The sequence below is a fragment of the Mesoplodon bidens genome (assembly GCF_964165515.1).
Source record: "Mesoplodon bidens genome assembly, chromosome: 14".
NCBI lineage: Eukaryota > Metazoa > Chordata > Mammalia > Artiodactyla > Ziphiidae > Mesoplodon > Mesoplodon bidens.
In genome coordinates, this window is record NC_138170.1 from 63,488,754 (window position 1) to 63,502,830 (window position 14,077).

General features: G+C 32.5%; 1 protein-coding gene across 1 annotated transcript in view; it reads right to left on the minus strand.

The window, feature by feature from the left end:
• Positions 1-4,720: 4,720 nt before the first annotated feature.
• YIPF4 (Yip1 domain family member 4) overlaps positions 4,721-14,077 on the minus strand; it is a 32,051-nt gene continuing 22,694 nt past the window's right edge. Inside the window, exon 6 of the mRNA XM_081254971.1 lies at positions 4,721-10,412. Coding sequence (XP_081111097.1) covers positions 10,275-10,412 — 138 coding nt within the window. The 3' untranslated portion in view covers positions 4,721-10,274. The remainder of the gene's footprint in view (positions 10,413-14,077) is intronic.

A 14,077-nucleotide genomic window follows, 5' to 3' on the forward strand; every position in this document is an offset into this window, starting at 1 on the left:
AATGTTATCAATTTATTAGATAATAGTTTGACTTGAATTGGCCTTATATTATCTCAAATGGCATATTATATTTCCATATTTTATTTTAAAAAATTTTATTGAGTTATAATTAACACACAATATCACATGTATTTCCATAGCTTGTTTTTCACGTTTTTGGTTTCAATCAGTTTTAGTTCCTGTCAAATTAATTTATAAATCTTAATCAATAAAACATTCTATTCTGGAAAACCTAAATAAAGAATTGATACCTTCACTAAATACTTTTAGTAAGGACAAATTTCTAAAAATATTTTCATATTCTAAATGTTTGCTCTGATTTCAAAATCTCTAATGAAGAAGATACACAAGGCTTGATAAGATTTCCAAATTACTTTTGTAGTTCTAGCACTACAGGCTGATGCTGAAACCAAAATATAATCCCAATTATCATTATTACAATTCTAAGCTCTTCATATATTATTTAACTTTCTCAGAAAAATTTTACCTTTATTTGCTATCACAAATTTATGATAGTAAATATATAGTTTACAGGGAAAATACTTAAAAGTGATTCATTTATTTACATCTTTATTACATCATTTGGAGATATTTGAATTTAGTGTCTTTGGGCCAAGTTAAAACATCTGGAAATCTTTCTAAAACTTTGGCTAAATTTCCAGATTTTCCCCCTAGCATTCCATAGTACTGGCTGTTCAAAACCCAGTAAAATTTCTATATAGTTTTTATTGGAATCATTTCCCTTGAACGCCTGTAATAAATTTTGATATCTTCCCCCAGATGTTACTTTTAGCTCCACAGCATCTAAATCATATTTTGCCTTTTAAGTAAATTAAGACAATTTTATGTGTAACAATTGAAGCTGTGCAATAACGACTGAAGTTTTTCTTTCCTGTTTGTCAGATACGTTTTACAAGACCATAAATCTAAATTGCAGTAAGTCTGTATTAATGTTTTGTTAAACGTTTCATGCCTAAAAGTCTTTTGATTGTACTTAACATTAACAACATAGTAGATGGTGTTAACAGTTTGAATGGTATTTAAAAATATTTTTTTGTTTGATCAGTTGAAACTCTTAGGTGAAATTCTCAGAAGTCATTATTTCAAATTGTTTATTGTTGAAAATGATTTATGATTATCCTTTTCTTTTCTCACTGATGATTGCAAATCTTTGTTTGAACCATGAGCTTTAAGTGAACATGATGGCTTTTTGGATGAAACATTAGTTTAGCACTTTCAACACTACAATTTTGAACAGTTTGCATTCGACATTCATGTCACTTGCAATGTCATGTTTTCATTTCAGAAATGAAAATCATTTGTTTTATTTTATATTAATTCTTACACAATATCAAAAGACATTTCAGGACGTTTTAAGAAATGTTCCAAGCTATAGTTCATTATCATGTTCTTCCACAGTTTTAGAATATGAATATTTAAAGCATTTAAAAGGAACGTTAAGAAGCTTAACAACACTTTGCTAACACTCATTCTGGGTGTTTTTTTCTCTCTCCAATTTACAACTTTTAACTCAAACACAATACCTTTACAGAAAGGTGTACATGTTACAATTGTATAGCTTGATAAATTTTCATAAACTGAACACACCCATATGATTAGCACCCAGATAAAGAAATAGAACATACCAACATCCCAGATGCCCCAATACCCATACCTTCTCTGTTATTTCCTTCCCACTCAAGAGTAACCAACAGCCTGTTTTTGTACATTACATAAATAGAATCATAAAGTATGTATTTTTGGGGGTCTGGTTTCTGTTGCTCAACATTAGGTTTTTGAGATCATCCATAATCTTACACGTAGTTATACATCTTTCAATCTTATTGTAGTCTATTGTGTGACAACACCATAATTTGTCCATTTGGGTTGTTTCCAGGTTTGGATATTACTAATGGCACTGCTATGAACACGCACTGCTCTGACCAATACGGTAGCTACTAGCCAAAAGTAGCTAAGTTTGAATAAAATTAAATTGAAAATCAGTTCTTCAGTTGCACTAACTACATTTCAAGTGCTCATTAGTTACGTGGCTAGTAGCTACTGTATGGATAGCACAGAATAGAGCACTTGCACCGCTCCAGCAAGTTCCATTGCACAGTGAATTCACGTGTTGGTGAACATATGAAACTGCTGGGTCAAAAGCTATGCATATGTTCAACACTGACAGAGATAATGTCAAATAGTTTTGGGGTGTTCATTATTATTTTGTTATAAATTCTTCTATTTTAAAATATTAAACCACTGTATTTACTTTTCACCTAAGAATTACAATGCACTAAAACAGTAAAACCAAATAAAAAATTAAACTATTTAGGAGCAGTAGCAACTGTTAGAACATGGAATGATTTGTAGGTAATGCACAAGGCAGTGACATTATTTACTATTATTTACCATAATTTACAGAGGCCAAGCTAACAGATGTTGCAAACGTTTCTCAGATGTCATTACAACAAAAGGTCTGTTATCAATGGCTGTCACAGAAGAACTAATGAACTTATATTAGAATTTAAACTATTTATTTTAGTGCTATGACAGTTACAGTAATACTGTTTACCACTGGTACAAATTTCAGTACTTTAACTGAGACAGCCATGCTGGTGTCTATCAGCTAAATATCAGATCTGCTCATAATCCCAACCAATTAACACTGGATATTATCAATCTTTTAAAGTTTTGGCAAACTGAGAGGCCAATTTTGTTGTTGTCTAAACTGTATTTAACCATGAATGAATTTGTGCACCTGTACATATATATGTTGGTCTTTATCATTTCTCCCCTCTTGAGTTGCTCATTTATATTCCTTGTCCATTTTATCAATTTATACTTTTACTATTATATATTATATACTATATGATTGCCCATGTATATCCTTTGCCCATTTAAAATTACTAATTTAGGGCTTCCCTGGTGGCGCAGTGGTTGAGAGTCCGCCTGCCGATGCAGGGGACACGGGTTCGTGCCCCGGTCCGGGAAGATCCCACATGCCGCGGAGCGGCGGGGCCCGTGAGCCATGGCCGCTGAGCCTGCACGTCCGGAGACTGTGCTCCGCAACGGGAGAGGCCACAACAGTGAGAGGCCCGTGTACCGCAAAAAAAAAAAAAAAAAAATTACTAATTTGTAAATGTTTTTTATATTAAGGAAATTAGCCTTTTGTCTACGTCTTACAAATATTTCCCTCCAATTTGTAGTTTATCTTTTTTCCTATAGAATTGTTTTAAATGATATGTAGTCAAGTTTCTTAATCTCTTTTTTGGCTTTTGTATTTTATGTCATGCTTTGAAAGCCTTACCTTCTCAAAGAGTATATGAAAAATTCCTGTTTTTTTCTGCCTTTGTTTTTAAAATATTTGATATGTCTGTAATTTACTTTGGCATAAGAAGTACAGATCTAGCCTTGTATTTTTCTAAGTGGCCTATGCTTTTGTTAGACACTGCTAGTTACCTACCTGGCATCCATTCTTCCTTACTAACACAATGTGACTTTGTTTAGGGCAGCAACTGTGCCCAGCTTAAAATACTTTCCCAGACTCTCTTGCAGCAAGGGGTGGCCAAGTGATTCAGATCTGTCCTGATATTTAAGGGGAAGTCACTGAATGTGGCTTCCAGACAGATTTTTAAATAAAGACAATTTTGACTGACATGCTCCACTTGACCTTCCCCTTTCTTCCTGCTTGGAATCTAGATGTAATACCTAGAGGTGAAGCAGCTATCTTGAGACGACAAGGATGAAAGCCGCTCACCAAAAATGGCAGAGTAAAAAGATAAAAGGAGCCTGAGTCCTTGACGACATTAAGCTGCCATGAGTCCTGTATTATACACGCTTGGATTACTTATGAGAAAAATAAACTCCTATTTACTGAAGCCACTGATCATAGGGTTGTTTCTTGCAAACAAATACATGCCTATTGATGCAATATCTCACTTATTTAATAATCCATCTTTTTATACCAATTTGGCATGCTACCTCTAACTTCTAACATACTAACTTCCTATATATAATTATGTTTCTGGAAACCCTCGTTGCATTGATGTCAATGACTTCAGCTTAATAGCTACTATTTACTAAATACTAGGATTCTATATGCTTTATATTAACTAGATCGCTTAAACCTCACAACAGCCCTTTGAACCTTAATTAATATTAATGTGTAGCACTTGTAAGCCTAGAGCTAATAGTGGATTTTTAAAAGTGGAATGGAAAAGATCAAAAAGGAAAGAGAAAGAAAGGGTGTTTCAATTATCTATATGATGGATTACAGCAGAAGGCAACTATCTATGTTGCTCTCTTAACTGGCAACACTGTTGTTCCATGCTGTAATGGAAAGAGCACTAGACTTAGGGTTTGAAGACATAAGCTCTTATTCCAACTCTGCCGGTCAACAGTGTTACTTTAGACAAGCCTTCCTTAGGCTTTAGTTTCCTCATCTGTATAGTGACGTATGATTACACTCATTAGTGATCTCTAGAGTTTTGCCTAACTTTAACGATCTATGAAAGACTATAATTAAGCTATTAGTTTTGAAATTCACTGGATCCGAATTTTATTTCGGGATTCAATGACCAGGTTCATGTATTCATTCAACGAAAGTACTGAGGATACACTGATGAACGTGTCAGAAAATGTCCCTGCCCCAATGGAGCTTACATTATAGTGGAGGAATGAAAAAAAAAAAAACAAAAAAAACCCTAGACACCAAGAGTAGTAGTACTACAAATGAAATAAGCCATGATGTAATAGAGATTAACTGGGGCACATGGTTGGACAGTTACAAGATTCAGGGAAGATTTCTCTGAAGAAATGGTTATGAAGTTTGTATAACATGAAGATGGCTATGGCATAATAATACATGAAAAAGAATAAAATGCAGAGTGGCAATTTAACTACGTTAAAACAATTATAACAATGTAAGGATGCACTGTAACACACATACAGAAAAGTACATGAAACATGCAGCTTAATAAATCATTAAAAACCACCCATTAAAGTCCCTCAAGAGTCTTTCCAAATACAACCCTTCTCTCTCACCATTAGGGATAAGCATTAAGACTTTTTGGTGGTCACTTTGCACAAGACTCTATTCATTTTCATTGCATAAGATTCCACTATATAATTGTACCATTTTATGTTGATGGATATGCTATGTCCAATTTTTCATGTTACTCTATATGTCTTTTGTGGCATATGTACATGCACTTCTGTTGGGATATATCAAGAGTAGAATTGCAGACCTTGGCCTTAGTTTTAAAAGCACGTTTCAGATACCGTATTTCTAATCAAAAGCTCTGACAAAGAAAACATGGCTTAGAATGTCAGGTATGGTGTGGTACCAATATACCTGCTCGATTTCACAAACAACTAAACTTCAGCCAAACGAGTTTTCATTTCCTTCTACTCACCTGCTATTCCCTCTGTCTGTAACAGTCTTCCCTCCCTTCTCTGCTTAGTTTTTTACTTATCCCTAAGGATTTCAGCTTAAGCATCATTGCCTCAGGAAGGCTTTTCTTGTCTAATTCCTCTGTTATACACTCTCTTGCCACCACAGGCCTTTCTCCATTAGTTGCAATTGTTTTACACCTTGTTAAACTAATTGTCTACCTTTAAAAAAATACTGGCTCATTAGGGTACATGTGTGGTCTTTGTTGCACATCATTGTATTCCTGCACCTAGTGCAGTACCTGGCACATAGAAAGGGGTCAATTAATAGTTGATGAATATCTACTATCTCTTCACATTCAAGTTACCCAATTTGAATGCTGTTTCTTCTGAACATTTCATTCTTGGGGCCATCACCAGTACCATCCTTGGAAAATAAATTTGTATTAGGCTAAAGAGTTTCCTAAGTCCCATTTAGCAAAGAAGATGGAGTATGAGGGACTTAGCATCTAGGCCCATAATCATCAACAAGAATATTTTCACTGTTTTCTATGGAGACACTAAATTATCAGAGTGTAATTCAGCATAAGGATTACAAAACATATGGGTTGTTTCATTATCAAATGGTGCACACAATTTAAGTGATATTTAAATAGCAACTGATTAATTCCACAAAAGAAAAATCACTATAAAACCAAGAAAAATGTAGAATTTCAATCATTTATCTTCATCAGTGAGCACTTATTTGTGAATAGCACCAATCTACTTTTATATTAGCTTTTTCTCTTTATTACCAGATGACAAATTTCTCCCATAACCAGTCATTCTGTGTAATTTCATTTGATCCTGTATAAGTACTTTGGTAAGCTTTTTTTTCTTGTTTGATTTTTAATAAAAACGGCTCAGTGGCAACTATTATAGAAAAACTAAGGTTTCTACTCTTGATAAATCTAACTTACTTATATTCCAAGTGTTAATTTAACAAAATTATTACAGGTATGAAAGCTTACTTTCCCCACCCCATAGGCATTAATAACCTTCATATACTCTAATTACAAGTAAATTCAAAATATTTCATTAAAATTTTTTTCATATTAATATCTAACTTAAATCTCAGTGACAGCATTAGTATATCATTGAACTGTTCAGAAGGGATGTTTCAGGAATTTTTTCCAAGCACTTTAAAATTGTAAATTAAATATCTTCAAAGTAAAAACTTGTGGATATCTTGCTGAAAATGAGAAAAGGTGAAACCAGGGTTACTACTAATACAAAACGTAAAATAGGAAATTATTTTACTAATGCCATCTTAATCATCCTGACATTCTTTCCTTAAATTAACCTCCAAACTGCAACCTCAGCATATCAAAAGAATTTCAAATGAGCAACCTAACCCTAAGCTTCACTAATATATGCTTTGCACAGGGAATAAATATTCTCTTAACCATTTCTCTTCAGACCACTATACCCCATAAGACACAGTAGGGTCTAAAATTGTTACAAAGAAACTGTACAGGAAGAAAGTTTGTTATAAAGAAAATGTATTCACAAGCAGACTTTCTTCAGAAAATATAATGATTTCTAGTGCAAAGATATAAGAATGTCTAGTCTTCACTAATGTCAAAAATCATATTTTGGAATTTATTTGAAAAGTGACAACAGATTCTCAAACACACAAAGTACTGTCAGGAGATTAAACAAATGAGGAATAGAGTACTTGTAATTCAGTTTCTAAAGGGAAATTAAAACGTAGTACTAGGTACAAGGGTTCAGTTAAAGAAACCTTTTATGAAAGAGGATAATAAAACACTTATATTGTTTATGTGACTAAAATTTCAGAGAAGAGAATATCTGAGGGTGATTTTTGGCTCTATTAAGACTTATTTCAGACTGCCATGAATTGTATTAACACAAGCCTAAATCCTGTTAATAGGTCCTTTTAAACACTCTGAGACACCCTATGGTTCCCCATCATGTGTGTTGTTCTCCTCTGCTGCAAAGAACAAAACAAGAAAACCAGTTTGTTCAATTACCAAAAAAAACTGTATGGAAGTAAGACATTTTAACAAAACTTAACAAACGTGTCACAATTTCCTGAAGCCTAACACTAGCTAAAATATGCACTACTGAAAATGTAAAAGATAAATAAATAACAATCATTTTAAAACACTGTTCTGTTGAATATGAAAAATATTGTTTTTATTTGTTTGTAGAAGCATTATTTTATTCAATGTTTTATTACATCAGAATTTTTTAAATGAACTAAATTTTAAACAATATTTAAACAAAAATATCTACCTCACATTTTAAGTCAATGCAAATTTTCACTAATTTAGAATATTAATATATTAATATTGGGGGAATTTTTGGAAATAGATATATATAAAACTATCTTATAGACCTTAGAAATTAGCAGGTTTAGTAACGGTTCATAAAACTTTACAAATCTCCCTAAACTGTATTTTAATACAAAGAAAATTATATATACTTTGATTTATATTCAAAATTTTAGTTATTTTATAATCAATTTAAAACAGAAGTAAATGTCTCATAATTCTTTTCTTTTTTTTTTTTGAGGATTAACATTCATCAGGATTACTACAACTGAAAACACTTAAAACATGTATATGCACACACAGACACCTAGAAGAGGCTATCTGGGTAATTGTTTTAAAAATACTAATGAACTAATAATTAGGTTGGAAATCATGATTTAAAATCAATATGACATAAAATATTATTATATATAAATTCAAGGAGAGGACATTGTAGTCAGCTTACCATTATCAGCTGTAGCAGTACTGTATCTTGCACACATTTACAAGTCATGTTTTCAAACTAACAATCTGTTTTAACTGCTTTGCTCATTAGCACATGAAGACATTGGCTGAGCTTGAAACATTATAAATTGTATTTATATATATCCTAAATTGGACAGGTCCCAAGATTAAATGCTGTTATTTTTAAATACCTTTTTAGAACACAAATATCTCATTTTATCTTACATCATCAGGAATAAACGTGATTCATATAAGTGAACTTTTTATTCACATCTTAAAGAAATGATAGCTTAAAAAATTTTTAAACCATCTTTTTGATGGAGTTGGTCCTAAAATGCCTTGACTTATTGCTTAGTAAAATTCTACTGCCTGGTATGGACCCCTAAGCTTTCTGAGGAAGATTTCAGGGTCAACACTATGACCATCAAATATAATAATCTACTATAACAAAGTACTGATGTCATAAACTCCTTAAGTATGACAAGTGTTCATTTTACAGTTGCTGCTTCTGTAGCTGTAGATCCTTCCTCACTATTCCATATTATTTTAGGTTCTACAGGTTCTATCCTTCTGTTGCTTCTAATCTGTTTTCCTAAACTTGTTTAAATAATCAGCATTATGTAATTTTTCCACATAATTCTGGCCCAAAGGTAGCTCCATACTTTTCCTGCAGCTTAAAATAAGCTTTTTTTTTCTTTTTCAGGTGGGGGAGGGGAGAGGGGAAAAGGAAGAGAGATGGGCTTGATATTTTGCTAATTTGTAGGCTTACTTCAGAGTTGCTGGATATTTCCTGACAGATCAGCTTGCTAAAGGAATACATACCAAGAGGTGGCCACGTTATTATATTGAAGACACCAGTTAACTCTTCCAGCTGAGACCAGAAAGGATAATATAATAATATGCTAATGGTTATTAGGCATTTGCTATTTTATCAATATAAATTATTTTATCTACTGTACAAACTAAGATTAATTAAACGTACATCTACAGTCTATGAAATTATTTGCCAAAAATTTTTCTCTAGTTAAAATTTCTTAATACTTCCCTTTGCAAATATTATTGTATTCTTGTTAAAGAGTACCTGATACTTGTTCAAATATCAAGTAATACAGGACAAGGTGTTATAAAAACAAAACACACAGCTGGGAAGCATTTTATTTTCTTCTACTTCATATAACATTGTTCAGGACCACAAGACTCTAATGGTCTCTTTCCAGCAACTTTTATGACTTCGGAGTACCACTTAAAAATATTTACTGGTGCTATAAATATTACTGTTTTTCTGCGTATTGACAATTTTAATGAATGCCATATCCATCATACCTCTTGCTTTTTTGGTCAGAAAGATAAACAGAAACTTTAAATCAAATGTTTAGACATTCAAAAGTGGTTTTTAAAAGCACACCCAAACAAACCAAATGTACATCAGCAACTGTTGTTAGTTTCAATTGTCATTATTAAGAATTCTTAACAAGGACATACTGACTGAAGCATGTATGAGATTTTTAAAATTATATATAATTTAAAAGCAAAATTAAATTTATAAATAAAAAGATTAATGGCCAAATTAAATAAAGTTTAAGCATCAGATTTAAAATATCTTAATTTTTAGGTTATTCAGAAATACATTTTGTGAATAATAAGAATTACTTCATAAATACATATATAAATATAAATATATATCTACAGGATCTGCAATGCAGGAGAAAACCCTTTAAAGAAAAAAATTGCACTTCTGGATTATCAGGATGCTGTCATATTTACCCTTCAAGTGAAATATAATTACCATTCCTGGTGCTTTTGGCACAAGTTTTTAGGTGAATATTGACACAATCTTAAAAACACAATGCTTTTATATTTTATTCACTGGAATATGATGAATCAAACAGAATTCAGAATTCTGACCAAAAATATTCAGGTAACTACAATTGCTTAATTAAATACAAAAAAAATATTGTTTTAAAAAGACCTTAGACTGCCTTTACATCTGGAACATGTAAAATTTTACCATTAATACGTTTTTTTCAATCCCCTCAAGCAAGAATTCCCAGCCTACACAGAAAGGTAACATTGTCTTTTTCTACTCATATATGACTTAGATCACACCCCAGTATATAAGGACAAAAAATAAATGTATAATAAAAAGATTGGATAAATCAGGAGAGGCTTTTTGGTCTTGAATTCTTCACCCACTAACAATGAAGCAGCACTGTAGGCAGCCCAAAACACACCAAAGAGCTTAAAAAAAACAAACAAAAAAGACAAAAGGCAGCGAATTAGCAAGTTAATTAACATTCTGGGTATCATAAAAATAACATTTACAGTATTTTTTTTAAAACAACCCTAACAACCAATTGTAGAAGCAGTAACACTTATTGAGAATGTTTAAAACTTGTTAGGAATATTCATCCTTGCTCTGCTCCCTGACTTCTGCAAATGAAGTCTTTTGTTATCAAACTTGTCTAATCACAGGAATCACCTTGGGTGCCTATTAAAAAACAGAATCCTGGGATTCATTCTAGTTCTACTGAATGAGAATCTCTAAGGGAAGAAGGGTCTAATTATCAGACTTTTTAACAAGTGTCCCTGGTGACTTAAGATACGGCAACTTTTGGAAAATTATAGGGATAGGGATAGGCAGCTGAAAGATATTTGTTCCCTGAAAGAAAACTAATTGATCTTCACAAAGTAGAAATTTTTCCTTTTTTTTTCCCCAAGAAGTAGAAAAACATATTAAGTGAAAAATTTACACAACATTTATTAGGTAACAAATCATTTTCCCAGGACAATGGAGAAGTATAGTGTTACATGGAAAGGAGGAAAACCATAACATTTTGGTTGAGTTTTCTTTTTTTTTTAATGTTTGAAAATTTTTCATGATAAAAAATTTTTTTTTGCTTTTTTTAAAAAATTGAAGTATAGTTGATATCCTAATGTATAGCACAGGGAACTATATTCAATATCCCATGGTAAACCATAATGGAAGAGAGTTTTCTGATTATGCATGTGCTTAATTTTAAATTATTTCAACTAGAAATTTATATAATACTTACTAACATAGTCACTGAAGGCATTTTACAGAATAAAATGAAAGGAAGAACTGTAACGGTAGAAATCAGGGAAACTATGACAGAAACAGACCTAGCACAGACCAGGGTTTCTCAACCACGCACTAATCAAATTTTTGAGCTGGAAAATAGTTGTGGGAAGTTGTCCTGTGCACTGTAGGATGTTTAGCAGTATCCCTGGCTTCTAGTCACTATATACTAGTGCCATCCCAGCCCTCCCCATTTGTGATACCCAAAAATGTCTCCAGACATTGCCAATGTCCTTGGGGGGCAAAATCGCCATCAGTTGAGAACCACTGGTACAGAGGTAAAAAATAAATACTGGCAGACTGACTGAAAATGTATTTGAGATGGTCCGATTTTATACTGTGCTTTTTAAACTAAAAACATACAAAAAACCCTGCAAGATATTTTAAACCTACAAAAAAATTATAGGGAAATAAATGAAGTAAAATTATAATCAAATTGCATTTATATGGCATGATTAAATTTTTTTGTAAATAAATGGTTAAAGATTGGTAAGAGTTACAGAGGTTTAATGTTAAAAAAATTAGTGCTTGTAGATTAAACTGTATTCTAATGCTAGAGTTAAGTGATGAGAGTTTTGCAACATTATTTCTCAGCAAACTTTGGACTAAAACAAGAAACATGTAAAACAGATTGCTACACACAGAAGATTAAGTGATTAGGGAAAGAAATGTGGGGAAGAAAATCTAAAGTTTAAAAAGAATTGTATCCTAAACTTTTAATGATATAAAAAAGATTCTTCCGTTTTATAATAATACATTCACATGTTGCATAAAGAACATTAAGACCAATTTTCAGTTGAACTCAATGGCTAAAAATAACTAGAGGACAGTTTTAGCAATTTGGGGAGTAGTCTCAGAAGCATTCAAACAGGCTTTAACCCAAGTAAAACAACACACAAGCAGTGATCCTGAATGATTCAGTAAAGTGGTATGTTCACTAAGGCTAGATAATTAAATGCCAGTATGGGGCTAGCTCTTGTACTGTAAGACTTTTAAACTAAGTGCTAATAATGACAATTAAAAATTTAGGATTAGAGGAAAGAAAGCTCTTCTCCTTGGTCTCTAAAGTGTTCAAACAGTTCAAGCATACAGAGATGTTCTCAAAATATTCGTTTAGCATTTATAATAATAACAGCTACCACTTTGCCTACTCTGTCAAGCACTATACTAGACATTATTTATACTTTAAAATCCATAACAATCCCTAAAAAGTAGTTAAGACTCCCATTTTGCATAGGAGGGTACGAAAAGATATCTCCCCAAGGCAAACAGCAAGTAAGTGGCAGAACCAGAATGTGAATTCAGAACTGACTGGTTCCAAAATCCAACTCTTCTCAATACCCAAGGCTTATATAATGTCAGTATTAGCCTGTAGTTACTCAATTCTAAAAGGAATAATTTCTTTTATATTGGAATTAGTGATAAACTTTAAGTAAAACCAAAACTCACAGAAGTTACTCTACTTAAAAACTTAAGTATTTAAGTCGAAGTTCTATTTTCCATAAAGAAAAAAAATTATATTCACTGTGTAATATACATACATGTGTTAGAGTGGTCATTTATTTCCAAAAGTTGTTCAAAATTAATAAATGCCAAAATTTAAGTTCAATCAGTACTCAGTAAATGTTTAAAGTGGGTACATATGTTAATATAAGCTTAACACAGCACAAAGAAGTCCTGATCTCTGCAACACATAAAAGCCAATTTATTAGAACCATATATATCATATTTGATAAAGAACTTACTGTTCAAATATGAGTGACAATTATTAAATAAATGTCCAGTCCCAGTGGAATATTATTTTATCTATTTTTAGCGAGGTTTTTTTTTTTATTGGAGTATAATTGCTTTACAATGTTGTGTTAGTCTCTGCTGTACAATGAAGTGAATCAGCTGTATGCATACCTATATCCCCTCCGTCTTGGACCTCCCTCCCACCCCCCTTCCCAATCCCACCCATCTAGGTCATCACAGAGCATCAAGCTGAGCTTCCTGTGCTTTATAGAATGTTCCCGCTATCTATTTTACGCATGGTAGTGTACATATGTCAATCCTAATCTCCCAGTTCGTCCCACCCTCCCCTTCCACACCTGTGTCCACATGTCCATTTTCTACATCTACGTCTCTATTCCTGCCCTGCAAATAGGTTAATCTGTACCATTTTTCTAGATTCCACATATATGTGTTAATATACGGTATTTTTTTTCTCTTTCTGGCTTACTCCACTCTGTATGACAGACTCTAGGTCCATCCACATCTCTACAAATGACCCAATTTTGTTCCTTTTTTATGGCTGAGTAATATTCTATTGTATATATGTACCACATCTTTATCCATTCATCTGTTGTTGGACATTTAGGTTGTTTCCATGTTCTGGCTACTGTAAATAGTGTTGCAATGAACACTGGGGTACACATGTCCTTTTGAGCCAGTGGAATTTTAAATAAATACCTCCCACAAAATCTAAGTCAGATGAACGAGAAGAAAATTTTAACATTATATAAAAAATTCTCTGAGTGTAATACCCCAAAGTCTGATTTGCTCTTTGTTCTTTATTCTGCCCTAGACATACATTATAATTTACGGCAATTAAAAGGGGAAAATAAAAGAAATATAACTGGTATAATTAGTGAGTAAGGTCACTGTTCCAAAACACTATGAACTGTTTGATAAACATACGTTATAGATTACAAGATTCTTAGCCAGAGAACTAGTACAGTCAGCTCTTATTACCTGTGGGTTCTGCATCCACCGACTCAACCAACTGTGGATCAAAAATATTTGGGGGGAAGAAAAAATTCCAGAA